General features: G+C 39.7%; 1 protein-coding gene across 31 annotated transcripts in view; it reads right to left on the minus strand.

The window, feature by feature from the left end:
• The window catches only part of TNRC6C (trinucleotide repeat containing adaptor 6C), a 314,076-nt gene that overhangs the window by 36,887 nt on the left and 257,857 nt on the right, over positions 1–19,332 (minus strand). For 20 of the 31 annotated variants that reach the window (XR_006285663.1, XM_043527809.1, XM_043527811.1 and 17 more), the window contains 4 exons: positions 4,342–4,551; positions 2,707–2,873; positions 1,011–1,091; positions 260–317 (listed from right to left, as the gene is read on the minus strand). Coding sequence is in view for 30 of the 31 variants with exons in the window: in XM_043527809.1 (XP_043383744.1) it covers positions 260–317; positions 1,011–1,091; positions 2,707–2,873; positions 4,342–4,551 (516 nt within the window). In the remaining variant the exon portion in view is untranslated. The remainder of the gene's footprint in view (positions 1–259; positions 318–1,010; positions 1,092–2,706; positions 2,874–4,341; positions 4,552–19,332) is intronic. The other 11 variants (XM_043527807.1, XM_043527806.1, XM_043527805.1 and 8 more) reach the window with 1 other exon arrangement.

Consider the following 19,332-nt stretch of genomic DNA (forward strand, 5'->3'; position numbering starts at 1 on the left):
CAACACTAGTGTCAGTTATACACTTATTACAATTAATATTAATTTTACAGTAGAAAACTAAAATACGCTATCTTTGAAAGCACTACAAATTACACTCTGGGGTTTGGCATAGAAAATAGTCACAAAACTGTATGTGTTTTCTTGAAATACTCTTTAGGAACACAGAAGCTAATTTAACTGGAATAGATCAAACTTTATAATCATGTATCCATTTACTGAAGTACCTTTTACGAAAGGTGTTGGTTAGAAAGACACTTACTCATGGCCTGATCGAGATTCATATTGTTGCTCTTCAAGGCCTCTTCTGCTGGCTCTCTCTGCAAACAATAATGTGGGTTTGGTTATATTGTGTTTCAAGCAAGAACACATTTACGAGACTCCAAACCAAATGGGAAATTTCAAGATTCTCTTTAATACTGGGGTAACACTGACATGTATTAACTGAATCAGATTATGTTTATACGTAACTTTTTTGCTTTCACCAATTATGACATCTATCTTCCCAGAAAGATCTGGCTTGTCTCACTGGGCAAAACGTATATTCTTCTCTATAAAGTTAAATTATATTCTTTTTATAACTGAATTTGTAACCTTATGCAACGGATAACTTTAAAAATACCACCACACACCCCTAACTTAAAAAAACAAACGAAAAAACTCCCAAACCACATAATACTCCCTATTTCATTTGTTTAATAGGGGAATGGGGAAGAGAACGAAGACTATTAATAAGTTCAAAGTAAAACCCATGATTAAAAAAAGCTACAAATATAAAAAGTTCTACAGGTTTCATCAAAATTAAGCATGTCAGTATCTACACTCAAAGGGTATTTTACATGCTCTTTTGAGGTTTCACAAACTATATTAGAGTAAATGGCCAAATATAGTTAAAACAACTGATTTCCCATTTAGGAAACATTTTTGTATCTGCAGTCAGAAAGGTCAAACACATACACTAGAAGCTACAAAAACCAAGCTACAGAAAATCCTAGAATATGAATGTTACTTACTGGGAAGCCCATGTCCGTGAGCTGTTTTATCAGACGGTTCATGATCCAGGCCTCATCTTGCTTACTAGATGTCTTCATGCCCTAGGTAAACAAATTGGAAAGACCATTAATCATCTATTTTTCATATTTATAGCAATGAGCTGCAGCCCAATCTATGGCAGGTTTCCCTTATTAATACCGTACGTTGCTTCAGGTTATATTCATATGTATATTTATAACACATTCATGAAACCTACAAAACAGGATAGAATTACATTCCTCTTCTCCCCAGAGGGCACAGAGCAAATTTTACCTCACCTGATCAGGTGTTGTAAAGAACTACTTGCTATCTGCCTGATACGCTGGATACTGCAAATAACTAACCCTTTCTCTAAACAGCATTATTCATTTCAGTTATCAGCAGGAAAACAAAATAAAGTCACTCAGAAATTCTGACATAGTACAAAGTTCCCTCAAAATACCCAACAAACTGAATATGCAAACTTAATCTGTCAAAGTCCATTCAATCCATCGGTTGCATTGAAAAGACTGAAACAGACATCTTTAGTAGAGCTCTGGGCAACTTCTCCACTTCAAGACCCTGAAGTGCAACTCTCTGAATTACAGAGGAACAAATGTTAAGGGTTGGGACAGTAATATAAAAATTGTAATACTGGATCAAACCAGTGGTCCATCTAGTATAGCTGACAATTATGGAATAAGCTGCTCATAAGCAAAGCTAAGTCTGTAAATTAGAGGTTGGTTCATGTCCTAAAATTTGAGGGTTTATACTTCTTGTAATATAAAAATTCCTAATGTAACTGTGGATGTTCTCTTGTTTGAGTTTCGTTTTGGTTAAATTTTTCTCTGTTCCCACATCAGTTCAGGCCACAAAATTATATATTCCCCCTTCAGATGTAGGAGACAAAATAGATACTTTTTTTGCTTATGAATTAAGCTGGACCATTTCTTAAGAGACCAACATTTGATTTTTCCACTGCAAATAAAAACATTTAAGAGGTCATCAGTATGATTTATTTGTGAATACACTAAAAAGATCTTCATAATACATAAATGTTCATGAAACTGGTGAGAAACAAAAAACAACCAGAAACATCAGGCACCACTCTAAAAGTAAAAGAAATTTTTGTAGCCTTCCATCCACTGCCTCACCCTACCCCCCTTGGGAATAGTCTGCATGTTAAGACATTCTAGACACAGCTACAACAGATTAGCTAAAAGAAAAGGAGTAACTTGTGGCACCTTAGAGACTAACAAATTTATCTGAGCATAAGCTTTCGTGAGCTACAGCTCACTTCATCGGATCTGATGAAGTGAGCTGTAGCTCATGAAAGCCTGTGCTCAAATAAATGTGTTAGTCTCTAAGGTGCCACAAGTACTCCTTTTCTTTTTGCGAATACAGACTAACACGGCTGCTACTCTGAAACCTGTCAGACTAGCTAAAGTGTATTCAAGGGAACAATATTTTGTTGTCTATCATTTAATATTTAATATGACTGCTTTTACTTTAGTTGCAACAAGTGTATATAAATCCATTTCCTACAGTACTGCACTCATTTTCACCACTCGTGATGAGACAAACTTTCATTCAAACTCAGTATTAATCTTATACAGAAACCATGTGTAACATTCAGTGCTAGAAATGCTGTACTCTAACCCTACTGATTTCTACAATCCATCCTTATCACTGTCCTACCTTTTGAAGTCCTTTCTTTGGGGCATTCCCCCATGAATTACAGGAGGAGTTACTCTCTTGTGAAGCAGTATTATTCCACATATCTCCTTCTTCATCTTCCCACTGACTAGTACTGAGGTTCACTTCATCCCCACCACTGCCCCAGCCTTCTTGCATAGATTTAGAAGCTGGGGGGGAAGGAAACATTTATGTTAATTTTCTCTAGACTTTAAATCCTTTCGTTTATATGCACATCCATCCATCCATCCTATCTTCATTATCTTAGCATTTGAACATTTTACAGAATTACACAGGTGCAACATACAGTTTGATCAATATTAATCTTTTGTTCCCTTCCCTGAAGCTGGAGGGAAGGGATACAATATTTTTATTATTACTGTGGGAAAATTGTGAAGAGCAGAATCTTGCTTATACTCTGAAGGAGGTGAAATGTTAGGTCAATCCAATCTCTTGGGGAACAGGGCTCCAAAGCCATGCAACCACTACAAATATATTATCTCCTGATCTCATGATTCTTGCCCTTTTAGTTGACAATTTCTGTTATTCCAAATGAACATAGATTATAGCTGCTGAGACAGAAGCAGATTCGAAAGTGGTCTGAGCCAAACCTATCGAGATCTCTGAGGATTAGAACATGAACATGGAATTTGGCAGTAGTAAGTGAGTTGCAAGTAGACGTGTAAGGAGAACTGGGATGATCTACTTCCAATCATCCTGTCCTGTGTTGCTCAAAAGGTGGAATGTCACATTTTGAACCCTCTATAGCTTTTCCAGGGCTGTCAATTATTTCTATGTACAACATGTTGCAGCAGTAGAGCTTGGAAGTTACAAATAAAAAGCTCACCACAGCCAAAATGGCATTCTACAAGATGAGGTGTCACCTTCAGGCCAACTGTAGATAAAAGAATGTGCATCTGACAGCTGATGCTACTTGGGAATCTAATAGCAGTAAACAATCCAGGATGACTTGAGGCTGTGAACTGTTTCGATGGTTGAAGGGTATAATTCCTCTCCCACTAATTCAGTTTAAGATGTTTCAGACTATTAGTTCTTAAGTACAATCCTCTTCCTACTAACATCACCTGGGTCTTGACGGAGTTTAGCAGCTTCTCATCCAGGCAATTATCTCAATTACACACTTCGGGATAGCACTGTTGGCATTTGATGAGGAAGAACAGAATTGGGTATCATCTGTGTAATGTAGGCATTTGAGGTCTTGGTGTCTTACGACTTCCCTTTTCTATATCTTTTGCTCTTTATATTGAGTTGCTTCCAGGATACATATACACACACACACACACACAATAAGCAATGTATTTGAATCTGACAGTTCAGTAAACAAATTTGATTTTCTAAAATGTTCTAAATGGGACAAAATTAGTGCACACACCAAAAGAATTGATATAGTTTACTGAGTTGAGAAAGTGGAAGTTATATATTGATATTAGATTGTCCTTGGTTATAATGGTATTATATTTTCCAACCATAATTAAAACTAAATACAATTTTAAATGCAAAAAAAGGGTATGGGAGAGCAAACATGACTGAAAAATATGCAGAAGTACAGATGCTGTTTCCCACATTATCCACCCTACCTCCCAACACCATCACAATAGAAGCAGTGTGAGCGTTCACCTGGCTTGCACAGTGCTGGGGCAGCAGCTGGAGCATTCACTCTTCCATAGGTCCCTGCTGGCTCGGCAGAATTATCTCCCCACCCTGTACCACTGCTGGGAGGTTTCCCCCATGCTGAAGTTCCATTATCAACTGCAGCAGAAGGGGATGAGGGCTCTCCCCAAGAAGATTCAGTCTTTGTGTGGACAGTAGGCATTTCTCCCCAGCCTGCTGAAACCAGAAAGATAAAATAAAGTTAGTTCAAAAGGAAAAAAAATGGAAAACAACAGTGAACCTTTCTGAATAAATTTCCAACTACATCTGTCACTAAAATGACTTTTTTGAGAGAGAGAGCATAAAGCAATGGATAGACACAATGGCTTCTAACTGAGCATGTAAAAATCAACTTGAGTTATTCTCAATTTTCTTTTTCTTAATTGAACTTCATGATATGCATGTGTCAAGATGGAAAAAATATTTTCTATCAACTGCATAAAGGCAGATGTTCAAGCTTATCCATACTGCTATACAAATGTACCTCAACTCTGATCTGGAGAAACCACTCTCCTTCTCAGATGAATCATCTCCTTAAATGCTATGCCTCTTCAGATCAGACTAACCTGTCTCAAAGTGCAAGTGAAGTGGTTTTGTGTCATATATCATGCTACGAGGAGGCTGTAAGATCACTGAAAATATCAGGAGGAATCTCAGCTAGAGTTGAACACAGAGGTGCAATTTTTAACCAAATAATTTTAAGCTATTTTTAGTTCTCTTAACCATTTGCAGATGGTCACACTTCCTTTCTTGTGCTCTAGAAAATAAAATACTGTATTTGCCTGGGTGGCTACCTTTAATGTGATCATATATTTCATAAGCATTCTAAAAAGCTTTTATTATGGGGTTGCAGGAAAGTGTATTCCCCTCATATTCCCTCCATCACTGAGGCCCGGTGCTGTAACCAACATCCTACCACACCAGGACTAAATGGGACTACAACCACCACCTATGGCTACACCAAAACCAGCTGAAGGGATTGCTGATACAAGATACTATTTCCCAACCAAAGTGGTTTTTGTATTAGTATCTTAATGTCTTTCAAGGGATTACCTGTTAAATCACTTTAGCTTGGCTTCAGTGGAATGCTTTTAGCCAAGTCCACCTCCTATTGATTTTACCACTTAGGATGAATCTACCAGGAATTATGGCACAGCTCTTGGGACCAACAGAAAAATAAAGAGTGGGATATAGTACAAGGGAAAGGTTCCATTTAAAGTTGTAATTACCTCCAAATTAGGTCTTCTGAAGTCTGTTACACTACAGAAAGCTTTTCCTGGTGGAAAAGTTACTCATTCCATTTTTTGTTATATATTCATTTCAGTGTACTTGAGTGTTAGCGATTAAGAAACCAACTTTGTCTAGAAAGCAAAACAAGATGTAGACAAACATAGCACCTACAGATTCTTTTGGAGAACTGAATTGTTTGGGCAAGTTTCCCAAAAGATATGAGTGAAATATTTTTTTTTATTAGAGATGGACTTCAAGTCAAGGTAAAGCATACGCACTGGGTATTTATGACAGGCAGTATATTACAGGGGAACTGAAAGACAATGTTATCTTACACGGAACTGAAACCACGGTACATGTTCGAAAGCAGGGGTTCTCAAACTTTCTTTTGCTGGGCCCCCCTTTGAAAATATTGCAGGCTCTGAAGACTTCCACCCCCTCATTCCCCACACTCTTGGTACCAGTCATAGCTTTTGCAGCCTCAGTGCAAATTCCTACAGAGCTAAGTAACCATATCATGTCACTGTTACTTCTGCACTGCTGCTGGCAGCGGTGCTGCCTTCAGAGCTGGGTGCCCAGTCAGCAGCTGCTGCTCTCTGGCAGCTCAGCACTGAAGGCAAGGAAAAAGAATGAGCAAGGAAAAAAAATCACAGATATTTGTTCATATTTCAAAAATCTGTCCATTCGGAAATAGGACCACCAAAAAAGAGGTCATGTCCGGGAAAACTCAGGCGTATGGTAACCCTATTTTTTTGATCTTGTGACAACCCCCCCAAGAGCCTTGTGACCACCTTTTGGACCCCCAGTTTGAGAAATATTGTTCTACAGTAATCACTAAATTAATTACATCACGTGCAAGCACAAAGTTCAGAAAGGACAGCATATTTCGTTAATTGAGCATAAGCTTAAAAAACCCACTATGAACAGGCTGCCACCCAATCCAAAACACAAGGTTAGTATTGTTATAATTGAAGTTGTATGTCACTTCTGCCGCAGCACGGATTCCTTCTGGGAACAGAAGCTTGTGGGGGTGATGCTAATGGTCCTCTCCCTAATCCAGAAGTAGGAAGATTGTGGTGAAAGCACCTGGCGCAGCACACTCCCTTACTTTTAAGTAGAGCAGTATCCATCTGTTTAACAGATATCAGTCATTTCTGACCATCCTTAATTCCCTTTTACTGTATAAAAAGGGTCTTTTCTCACTCAGATTAGTTTACATTTAAGCAAGGTCAGAAGAGTATTATCTGATTTGATCATAATTTTTCCTTTTTCTTCAACAGAGAAGAACTCCATCAAGTACTAATATTTTTAAGAACTATTTCCCTTGCCAAAAGATGAAGCCTCTTGGCAAATGACAAGATATTTGATATCATTTGCGCTACCTTTTTAAGCAGCATGTAAACTGACTAAGAACAGGTGCCATTTTAACAAGGAGGTCTACATTTGCAAGTAATCCATATGGTCATTTCTGAGGGAACAATCAGTCTAACTGACTGTTAGACCATGGAGGTGACACTGAGTTCAAACTCCATGCTGCTGCCATTTACCCATAACTTGCACCAATGTTCCAGTCTTGGTGTGGCTAAGCCACAGGCAACACACATCACTTCACCAATAATTGGCGACTGGCCAACACACAGCAACACACAGCTCACTTTTAGATATTTGGATGACTGCATTGCAGATAATGCTGAGATAAACTATATACACATTTAACTTTAATATATAAATCTCCTTCCCTAGCAGCATGCTCTTCACTCTGACTCCAATATATTTTACAATAATCGCCATGTTATTCTTGACACAAACATTGATTTCACGATGTTCCATAAAACATCATTTCTGAATCTGCATTGCCATAAGAAGGGATGATTTTCAAATTATTTTCATGGAATTCATAAGAGATTTTCATTTTTGAAACAAAGTCACTGTGTACTTAGTAGTACCAGAAAGTAATGTATTTTTCATGTTAAGATTTTTAATGGGAAACTAGAGAAATTCTTAATCAAACCTCTTCGTGACTCATCTGAAATTTTTATTCAAGTTTGCTTTTGGTGACAGTGGGTATTTCGTCAAATCCATTTAAAATGACATTATTTCAAAATAATCTTTCCTCTGTTCAGGAGACATCCCTGGCAGACAGGTGCATGTATTCTGTTTTACATATTTGTTGGCATAATGAAAGAGATCAACTATTCACAAACAGATGAGGTAGGAAAACTTGAAATGCATCTGAAGTCCCAACCAGAACACAGTGTATCTACAGTATTATAATCTTTGCCTGTGCGTGCACAGCCCATGCTGAAAATTATAACTAGTTCAACTCCAAAATTTAGCCTCAGAACATGAATGCTATAATTTCAATAAACGGTATTAATTCTTAATAGGGCTGTGAAACGATTACAAAAATTTATCGCGATTAATCATACTGTTAATAAGAGAATACCATTTATTTAAATATTTTGGGATGTCTTCTACATTTGCAAATATATTGATTTCAATTGCAACACAGAATACAAAGTGTACAGTGCTCACTTTATATTTATTTTTTATTAAAAATATTTGCACTGTAAAAAACCAAAAGAAATAGTATTTTTCAAGTCACCTAATACAAGTACTGTAGTGCAATCTCTCGATCATGAAAGTTGAACTTACAAATGTAGAATTATGCACACCCCCCCCCCGCATTCAAAAAATAAAAATCTCAAACTTTAGAGCCTCCAAGTCCAATCAGTCCTACTTCTTGTTCAGCCAATCGCTCAGACAATCGTGTTTGCTTACACTTGCAGAAGACAATGCTGCCTGCTTCTTGTTTACATCACCTGGAAGTGAGAACAGTAGTTTGCAATACAGCGTTGCAGCCAGTGTTACAAGATATTTACATGCCAGATGCACTAAAGATTCATATGTCCCTTGAACTTCAACCACCATTCCAGAAGACGTGTCTATGCTGATGACAGGTTCTGCTCGACAACTATCCAAAGCAGTGTGGCCCACCCATATTCATTTTCATCATCTGACTCAGATGCCACCAGGAGAAGGTTGATTTTCTTTTTTTGGTGGTTTGGTCTCTGTAGTTTATGCATCAGAGTGTTGCTCTTTTAAGACTTCTGAAAGCATGCTCCACACCTCATCCCTCTCAGATTTTGGAAGGCGCTTCAGATTCTTAAATCTTGGGTCCAGTGCTGTAGCTATCTTTAGAAATTTCACATTGGTATCTTCTTTGAATTTTGTCAAATTTTCAGTGAAAGTGTTCTTAAAATAAACAACACGTGCTGGGTCATCATCCGAGACTGCTATAACATGAAATATATCGCAGAATGCAGGTAAAACAGATCAGGAGACATACAATTCTCTCCAACGAGTTCAGTCACAAATTTAATTAATGCATTATTTTTTTAATGAGCATCATCAGCATGGAAGCATGTCCTCTGGAACGATGGCCGAAGTATGAAGAAGAATATGAATCTTTAGCGCATCTGGCACGTAAATATCTTGCAATGCCAGCTACAACAGTGCCATGCAAACACCTATTCTCACTCTCAGGTGACACTGTAATTAAGAAATAGGCAGCATTATCTCCCGTAAATGTAAACAAACTTGTTTCTCTTAGTGCTTGGCTGAACAAGAGTAGGATCGAGTGGACCTGTAGGCTCTAAAGTTTTACATTGTTTTGTTTTTGAGTGCAGTTACAACAAAAAAAACCCCTACATTTGTAAGTGGCACTTTCATGATAAAAAGATTGCACTACAGTACTTGTATGAGGTGAATTGAAAAATACTATTTCTTTTATCATTTTACAGTGCAAATATTGGTCATAAAAATAATATAAAGTGAGCACTGTACACTTTGTAGTCTGTGTTGTAATTGAAATTGATATATTTGAAAATATAGAAAAACATCTACAAATATTTAATGAATTTCAATTGGTATTCTATTGTTTAACAGTGCGATTAATCATGATTACATTTTTAAATCACGATTAATTTTTTGAGTTAACTGTGATTAATTGACAGACCTAGTTAATAAGTAAAAAATCCTAGGAAGCAGTTCTCTTCTTGCTCTTTACATTAACTAAATTCAGTAACATTGACTAATAACCACAGATTGTATGTAATGTCTCAGTCATTTTGATTTAAGGGCTCTAAATGTGTTAAGTATAACAATGTAAAACATTACCAATAACAATGGAGTTAGCCCTTACTAAAATATTACTTGTAATTACATAAAAACAAAATCCATTTGATACAACAGTTTTCAAAGCTCTTTTAACAGATGAAATTAAATGCAGGAAATTAGCAGAGTAGATAAAAATGATAGGTGGTGTGGAAACCTCTACAATAGCTTGGGTGCTGCTAAACACTAACCCCCAGAAAAACTGCCAACAATCTTGGTAATTTAAACAGAACAGCTATGAATATTTGTAATTTTTTCATTTTTACTTTCTTCCAAGCTAAGTATAAAATTTTGTTAATGCTGTTACATAGCTCTGTGCCAACATTTATGACTGTATGCAACTGTTCTACGTTAGGGACTTAAAAAGATGGGAGAAAATTCCATTATCAATCTACTGACGCAAAATACTGCCATAGTGATGGACCGAGTGTCTGCTTACCTAGTATTCAGCGGGAAAGTTCCACTTTTTACTTGTTCTGGGGTTTGAAAATAAGATGAAATGATTCATATCTGTGGCACGTCTGTGTGGAATCTTAGTTCAAAGAAACTCTGTCCTCCACGCCAAACCTTTCTCTGCCTGCCCAGCCCAAGCAGCTTTCCTTCTGGTAAGGGTACTGCTTTCCAGTACTACTTTAGATTTCATAATGGAAGCAGCTTAGAAAATGAGCTAGAATTGTTTGGATGGAAATGATTTAAAGTGCTTTTAAAACCTCTCCAATCTGTCTTTTGGAAGGCTTTGGGAAAGACAATATCTCTATAACAGTTTAAACTATTGAAATCATTTTGTTGGTTTTCTTACAGTTCTGCTAATAGAAAATTTCTGTTTTTACATTTTTCTTTACAGTGCGACAGACACAGATATAGAGTGTCCTGAGAAAATATCTCCATGGTTTTAGGCAAACACAGATCTGTTTTTAAAACAGGAATAAAGTCCATAAAAGGGCTTTCTCCGTGGCAAGAAAGTATGTGTTTAACACTAACATTTCCAGCCACTATTTTAATGCTGTAGACCAGTAATATCAATACACACAGTGACTAGGGTTACCATACATCCGTATTTTCCCAGACATGTTCAACTTTTTGGTTCTTAAATTGCCGTCTGGGAGGAATTTTTAAATATCTAAAAACATCCGGGATTTTGCCATTATTATTTTTCCCCAAAGAAGAGTTGATCATTCAAGAAAGAGTGAATGTTGATCATTCAAGAAAGAAAGTGAATGTTGATCACTCGAGAGAGTGCCTGCTTTTTCCCCCTAGTTCCCAGCGCTTGCGCTGCAAAACAGCTGTTTCGCACGGCGGGGAGGAGGGGGAACGTGGCGCACTCAGTGGAGAAGGCGGGGCTGGGACGAGGATTTGGGGAAGGGGTCCAACGGGGCAGGGAGGCGGTAGAGTTGGGGCGGGGACTTTGGGGAAGGGGTTGGAATGGGGGCAGGGAAGGGGTGGAGTTGGGGTGGGGGGGAACGAGCAAATACCACCCCACCCCCACATCCCCAGTGGAGTGTCCTCTTTTTTGAATGTTCAAATATGGTAACCCTAACAGCGACCCGATTAAAAAAAATATATTGGGCACAGTAGCAGGGTTTGTTTACAGAAAGATAAAGCATAATCAACATTGGGTCTCAGCCAATAGGAAATCCAGCCCTGGATAATCAAGAGAAATGAAATGTTTACCAAACTGTGTCACAAGGCAGTTATTTCCCCTTAAAATCACTCTATAGTCATTTGGTAGATGTGTTATTTTTCCTCAGATTTATTTTATCCACTGCAAAGAGGAGACAGTGGAATTGAAAACAAGCAAACAAAAATCAAGAGGCCTCATATAGGTTAAAAAGAAGCAGATTGTGTTCTAGAACAATGAGATCTCCTTATAAAGTTGATTAGTAACAAAACAACCACTAGTCAGTCTGTCACTAGACAGTCTAATAGTACTGTGAAATAATTAAGCTATACGTGGCTATAAACTGTTAACTTATTAAGTATCTGCTGATAATATTAGTGGCTAATATAACAGTTTATAATAATGGATTTAATCCTAGATAGACAATTAAAATGACAAAGACAGATCCATAGTTAACAGTGAAATTATTTTCCACAGCAAATTCTCCAAATAAGCCAGGTATCACCAGGACCCACATGCTACAGCAGGGGCGGGCAAACTTTTTGGCCTGAGGCTTGCATCGGGTTTCTGAAATTATATGGAGGGCTGGTTAGGGGAGGCTGTGCCTCCCAAAACAGCTAGGCATGGCCCGGCCCCCGCCCACTATCCGACTCCCCCTGCTTCTTGCCTCCTGCAAGCCCCCCCCCCGGAGTCCCCTGCCCCATCCACCCCCCGCTCTCTGTCCCCTGAATGCCCCCGGACTCCCCACCCCTAACTCCCCTCTCCTTCCTGACTCCCCCCCCCCACCCCCCAGACCCCTTCCCCATCCAATCACGTCTTCTCCTTGACCGCCCCTGGACCCCCTGCCCCTGACTGTGCCCTGCCTCTCCTTCCTGATGGCCCCCCCGGGACCCCTGCCACATCCAACCACCCCTTCTCCCTGTCCCCTGACTGCCCCCCCCCCCGGGACCCCTGCCCCTAACTGCCCCATCCAACCCCTCCCCCTCCTTCCTGACTGCCCCCCCCGGGACCCCTGCCTCCATTCAACCACCCTGATCCCTGCCCTCTGACTGCCCCACCCCCTGACTACCACCCCCGAACTCCTCTGCCCCCCGCTCCCTGCCTCCTTACTGCGCTGCCTGGAGCACTGGTGGATCAGTACCTAGACCAGCTTCTCCGGCTTGGTCTAGGTACTGACAGGGAGTGCAACTCAGAGCCCTTTAAAACTTTTCTTATAGCAATTTTATATTAAATAAAAATAACTGAGAAACACTCATCTGAAATTTTGCTACAAAAAAACATTTTACAAATTTACCTGCTGAAGGAAACTTTAATATTGATTTGTCACCTTTGTTGTCTGTTTGCTCCAGCACACTTGATTGTATTATAAGTTTAAAGAGAATTTCTATTTGTTAAGCCTGTGGTACTCTAAGTCAGAATTCATCAATGAGATGTGCTAATGCATTTTTTGCATTAGTCAGAAAAGCAAATAGGGGTCTTGGTGGTTCCAATGGTTAGATTGTTATTTGAAATTCTTCAGTGGGATTTTCTTCCTCTAGTTCTAAATATTTATATTATAGGAGTAACTCAAACCTCACAATCATGCATACTCTAGTCCTAACTGTGTTTATGACAACATACACAAAACATTTGGAAGTCTGTGTGAAATTAGTCTGTGGATTCACATCAGTTTCAATATCATAAAAAACCCACACAAACAGCACTACAGTGCATTCTTATTATTTTCAACAGGGGTGCAAAACTAAATAAACCGTAAAAATGGGTTTCCACTTCACCTTGGAGGTAGTATTCTTCAGGTCAGGGTTGAGACGCTTTAGAAGGCAATGTGGGGAGACTGGCTTAAATAGACAAATTTAATTTCTGATGCACTCAGACACTTTTCATTATTCATTTATATGAAAACTGTTGGAAAGGGTAAAAACCCATGAGTTATCATTAGATCCAGCTGACAAGTGTAGAGTGAAAGTTTATTACTATACATTATTTGTGTAGAATCATACAATATACTACACACAATATTGGCTCCACAAAAGCAGAAGTGATATCCATGTAATAAATTGCAGAATGACAGATTTCATTTACCATGCACCCTTAAACACTTGATCTGCATTCTGTCCACTAATTCATCTTTACCAGGACTACTAACATCACAAACCACTCAGTAGCTATAGAAATGTTTCTTGTCTCTGCATCCCCAAAACTTCTACTGGTCCTGGAGCAGTGAAGTTTAAGGTCTGATATATCTTGTGTCATATCAGGGCTAGAGACTGGAGCTTTTAATCATTAGAAAGTAGAGAGTCCTAGTTTTACAATAGGACATAGAATATCCTTAGATCAGACCTTAACCACACATTATTAGATAAAGAACAGGTATTACAGATACATTTTAGAGGTCTGATATTTTATTAATTTTCTCTCCATCCAAAATATGCACGATTGGCTTTAAAAGCAGAAGAAGAATGTGAAAAAGTGTGCCAATATAATAAAAAAACCTAATTGTTTTTCCTTAAGTATTTAGCACATAAATACAGTGCTAAAATACACAAGGGTTTTTTGTCATTTGTTTGGGATAAAATGCATAGTTCACTTGTTGCTTTACCACTTGTGCATAATACAGACATTATTATTTCCAACTGAAATTAAAATGGGTGTTTCCCATTATCCACTGAGACTAAAAATATTAACTCCTCAGACCACAAGAGTGTCCCCCTTTCTTCTTATTTTATTTTATTATATTTTTAGCATGGATTTCTTTTCTAATTATGTTTTGCACTATCAGACTGGCTTTTGTCACACTTCTTCGGTTTTTCCAGGTAAGAAAAGGAACTGCCTAGCGGAATAACAGAAATTAAACAGATGCAAAAAAAAGTTAGGCTTCTGTTTATGTGAAGGAGGGACTCGGTCTGGTTTCAATTCAGAATGAGTTGTGGGGGTAGCTAGCTAAAGAGCTTAAAAGCAACCATTTCTGTTTAGCTAGTCATCTCGGAGAAAAGCATACTGAATGAGTGTGGATATCAACTTTTGTTGAAATACTGCATGCTTTGCTTTATTTGCAGTTTGATGAGAGACTTCCAAAAGCATAACATGATCCTAAAGAGATTAGCAACAGTCAATAGACTGTTTAAGGTTAAAACCATGTAAAAATGACTTTGTGCAAGAAAAAATTGTGATTCAAAGATTAAGGGTCATATTTTACTTTTAGAAAGTTTTCCGGGTGGTGTTTTAATTGGTGTTTCTTTTCAACATGCACTTTCGAAACAAAACAAAAAAACCCACCTCATTTATTCAACTTAACTATGTGCATAAAACAAGAACCAGACAGAGGCATCAATTTTCTGCAGGTCAGCCTTTTACCATCAAAATGGTTTACAGCAATCTGTAAGAATTTACTTTGTACAAGACATGTTGCTAATTGCAACATGAAATTTTGATGTAATGCAGAAAAATTGGTTTTAGTATTTAGTACTCTACAAAAGGCCACACAATCAAAAGTCTAAGAGAAACTGTCAAGAGGCAAGAAATGTATATTTAATTTGCCTTCAAAATATGTTAAAAATGCACAGGATGTGTATTATGCCATTTTAAAATATGTGTGTTTTGTTTTGTTTGTTGTTGAAACAGGAACTACAAACGCCTTGTTAAATGGACTGACAGGTCATATCTGCTAAAGTACATCTCTATCCTCTGCTGAAATTTTGTGAATATAATGATATTCTTAAATGAATCAGCTATCCCTTCAACACTTACTGGAACTATGGACCAAGCACAGGATTCCCCTCTCATCCCCCCCTTCTCCACCAATGGTAAAATGTCAATTAGACACACTGCACACTGAGTGTGAAAACCTACACTCCTTATAAATGCGCTTCAGCAGAGGATCAACTCAGAAATACAGGGACAGAATCCTCTCTTCCTAAATTGGTGACATAGTACAGTATGCTCAAGCAAGAGGGTTGCGGTCACCATTCCATATGTGAGGTTACGCTCTGATCTCATGATATTCTAGTGCTAGACGCAACATCTGTGTCCTATTGTAAAATTACAGTAACTCTCCTGACCACTCCCTCAATATTATGAGAGAAAAAAATTACATGAAGATTCTTGGTCCAATATAATGAAAATGTACCAAGTTCAACTGTGGTTGAGACCATCTACGTAGAGTTTGAGATATTAATCTTAAATTACAGACCTAAAGATGATCCTTAATGGTTTCCTCTATCAGAATGATATTTTTTTTTAAATTATTTTTTGAGAATTGTTTTTCTGTTAAATGCTCTTCTGGGTTATTGGTTTTCATTCTGTTCAATGTAGCTTTGGTGCTTCAATTGCCATATTTTTCTTTATTTGCTTAGAAAGACACACACTTCAAGGAGAAACTAGGATAGAAAATGTCCATTCGTCTTCATCATACGCTTTATATCTCAACACAAAAGTAGTCATGTAGCAAAAAAGAAATAAGTTGTTAGAGTAAAAAGGATTTAAAAAATAAAAAGGGATTTTTCTTCTTTATCCTAGATTTTCCATGAAGGAAAACATGGGCAAATGACTCTGGTGCAACCTAATAAAATGGGACCCATTTGAAAATAATTATGTAAACTTTTTAATTTTAAGTAAGGCATTACCAGAACTCCCTATTCTAAAGAGAGAGAATACCTGCTCATAGCATAAAGAAAAGGAGTACTTGTGGCACCTTAGAGACTAACATTTATTTGAGCATAAGCTTTCGTGAGCTACAGCTCACGAAAGCTTATGCTCAAATAAATGTGTTAGTCTCTAAGGTGCCACAAGTACTCCTTTTCTTTTTGTGAATACAGACTAACACAGCTGCTACTCTGAAACCCGCTCACAGCATTACTCCTACATTTTTCCATGAAGTGACAACTAACTTCTTAAGGGAACCTACTTCCTGTGTGGTTTTATATATTTACTGTGTGAGAGTTTTTATATTCTAAGGACAGTGTAGTCAGTGTGAGATAGAGAGACTCTCAGGTGCCTCCATAGAGGTTGAGATGCCCACCCAATATTTCCTGTAGAAGAAAGATAGTTCCAGGCCACAGAACATACCAGTGCCACAAGACCTCCACATTATTCAAACCTAGGGTGACCATATTTCCCTATGCTGAATATGGGACACCTGGTAAAATTACTCATATTCAAGTGAGTTCAACAGCAATCAATCAGAAATATGCAATACAAATGTTCAAATTAACACGAAGCTGACTGAGCACCCATTAAAAAGAAATACTGCCTAGTTGGATTCTTATTATTTACCTTCTTATCTTTAAGGCTTTAGGGTTCACACGGGGAGAGGTGACACACACACCCTCCCGTACACCTCTCTTACACGAGGGGGTGACTGACCCGACCCTCCCTGCCCGGCGCTCTCCGCCCTCGATGCCTGGCTGGGCCCCCAGGACAGACACACCTCTCCTGGTATCTGGCGCCGCATCTTCCTGAGGCAATACATGGTTGGGAGGCACGCAGGGTCACATGCATCCCCCCCCCCCCCCCCCCCGGACCCAGATTTCTGCCAAGGCTAACCCCAGAACGTGGCCAGCAGCAGCCTTTTTGCACTGTGCAGGAGGGAAAGGATGCGAGCTGCTTCCAGCTGCAAGGAAGGAGGAGGGGGGAAAGGGATGACCTGCCCAGTGTCTTTGCAGATCTCATCTCTTCTACCACCCTCTCCTGTGGCTGGAAACAGCTTGTCCCTTCCTGCCTGCTCAGTGTTGAAAGGCAGTTAACACCTCCAGGCTGCTGCTGGCCACTGACATAACCCAGCCGCCTCCTGTCCCCCAGCTACAGTGGGGGCAGGAAGGGGTTAAGCCCTAAGGATGCACTGTGCAGCAGGCAGGGCCCAGGGAACCTGACTGCAGGGGCTTCAGCGAACCCAGCCAGAGAGGTGGCTCAGCAAGGGAGGGTGCCTATGGAACAGAGCAGCCCTGCGCTCGCTGGGGGCAGGACCCAGGGCCGGGGGAGCAGGTGAAGAGGGTGCTAAGCCCCTTCCCAGAGAGGGGGGGGCCGCTGTGGAGCCTGGCTTGTGCCGGAGAGTTTTGGGATTTCCCAGGGCTCCAGCCCAGCCAGAGGCAGTGCGGGAAGGAAGGAGCCTGCTGGCCAGGCTGTTGGGGAGCTGAGCACTCCAACCAGGGGCTGGTTTTCTGCACAGCACTGGGAGCAGGATGTGCCCTGTCGGGGGGATGTGGAGGAGCAGTGGGGCTGGGGGGAGGGGGAGCAAAACAGGGGGAGGGTAGCGAGAGGGGGAGCACGTAAAGGGCCGATGGGTGGTTAGCAGAGGCGACACATAAGCGGCCATCGCCTGGCACCTGCCCGCACTCACCAGCCACTGCAGCACACAGCCACTGCCGGCTGGAAATGGGATGGGAGGCAAGGCCCTGCTGGCCGAGAGCCAGCATGCAGGGGGGACTGTGCTGACAGACCAGCAGAGGGAGTGGCCAACCCTGCGCACTGCAACTTTGCACCGCCACCAGCCTTGCACACCCATTCCCATCATCGGCCACTGGACCCCCCTGCCACTAACCGCTGGTGGGCAGGTGGCTGGCGACCAGGGATCCGGTCAGCAGCAGCACCCACCAGTGCTGATGGGGGGTGGGGGGCAACAACAGAAAATACGGGACAATTTGCCCGTTTTTAAGAAAAAGTTAGAACACCTGCAGGAGGCCTTAAAATATGGGACTGTCCCTTTAAAAACTGGACATCTGGTCACCCTATTCAAACCCTGATCTGAAGACAGAATTACTGATTTCCTTATGGGCTTTTCTATGGCACTCGTCACGATCATATCTGAGTGCTCCACAAACATTAATTCATCTTCACAAAACCCCTCAAGTGAAGGGGCTGTATCATCCCCATTTTATATGTGGGGAGCACAGCCACAGAGGTTAAGGGCAAAAGCATCCCCTAATTTTGGGTGCCCTAGTTCAGGCATCAAGGACCTTATTTTTCAGAGTATTTAGCATTTTATATCACTGTATATATTTAAGCTCAGCTCCCACTGACTTCAGTTGTAGTTGTGAGTGCTCAGCATCAGAGCAAATCAGACCCCAGGGTCTCAAGTTTGGCACCCAGAAAATGAGGTTTAAGTGACTTATTTAGGATCACTTAGGAATAATGAAGCACAGACAGGGATAGAATCCAGGCCTGCAGGGCAGCATTCAACTGTCTTACCCATGAGACTCCCTTTTCTCTTCCTGCAATCTCCTACTTCATTCACTACATAATTTCCAATTTCTGCAACAAAGTCAAAGGGACTTGACAGACAATAGCCTTCTTTACAACACAAACCTGATTCATCCCCAGAGCAACTCCCTCCTGTGTATATGATCACGTAATTAAAGACTGCATCACAATACATGCACACAAGGTGGCCCAATTATGGCTGCACAGGCAACCACCATAATTATGGCAATTCCTAACTTTTGAGTGCTTGACTTTGCAACCTTTTAACAGTTCTGTGTGTAATACATACAGACACACACACAGACAGAAGTTTATTCATAACATTGTTGCAACAATGATTTCAGAATTAATTTTAAAGCAACAATTCTCTTCCTTTTAAACCAATATATAAATATTTTGGATTTTGTTTTATTTCACTATCTCAGCATTTTTTAATGAACATTCATGCACATTTTTCAATATTATCATTTGAACCTAATTCTATGGTTTCTAGGTTGGATTTTTTAAAAATGATCATTAGAAGTCATATGGTATAAGCAGATAAATTTAGAAAACAAAAAAATCTGTAATAGTGCTTTTCCATCTGAAGAGGAAACCGTGTATAGTAACACCTTTTATTGAAAGGTAACATTCAAAACCTGAAAGCCTAATCTGTTAGTCTCTAAGGTGCCACAAGTACTCCTTTTCTTTTTAAAAATCGTAAGTTTTCCTGTGCAAGGTATCGAATTATTTGAATAGTG

The sequence above is a fragment of the Chelonia mydas genome, chromosome 14 (assembly GCF_015237465.2).
Source record: "Chelonia mydas isolate rCheMyd1 chromosome 14, rCheMyd1.pri.v2, whole genome shotgun sequence".
Lineage (NCBI taxonomy): Eukaryota > Metazoa > Chordata > Testudines > Cheloniidae > Chelonia > Chelonia mydas.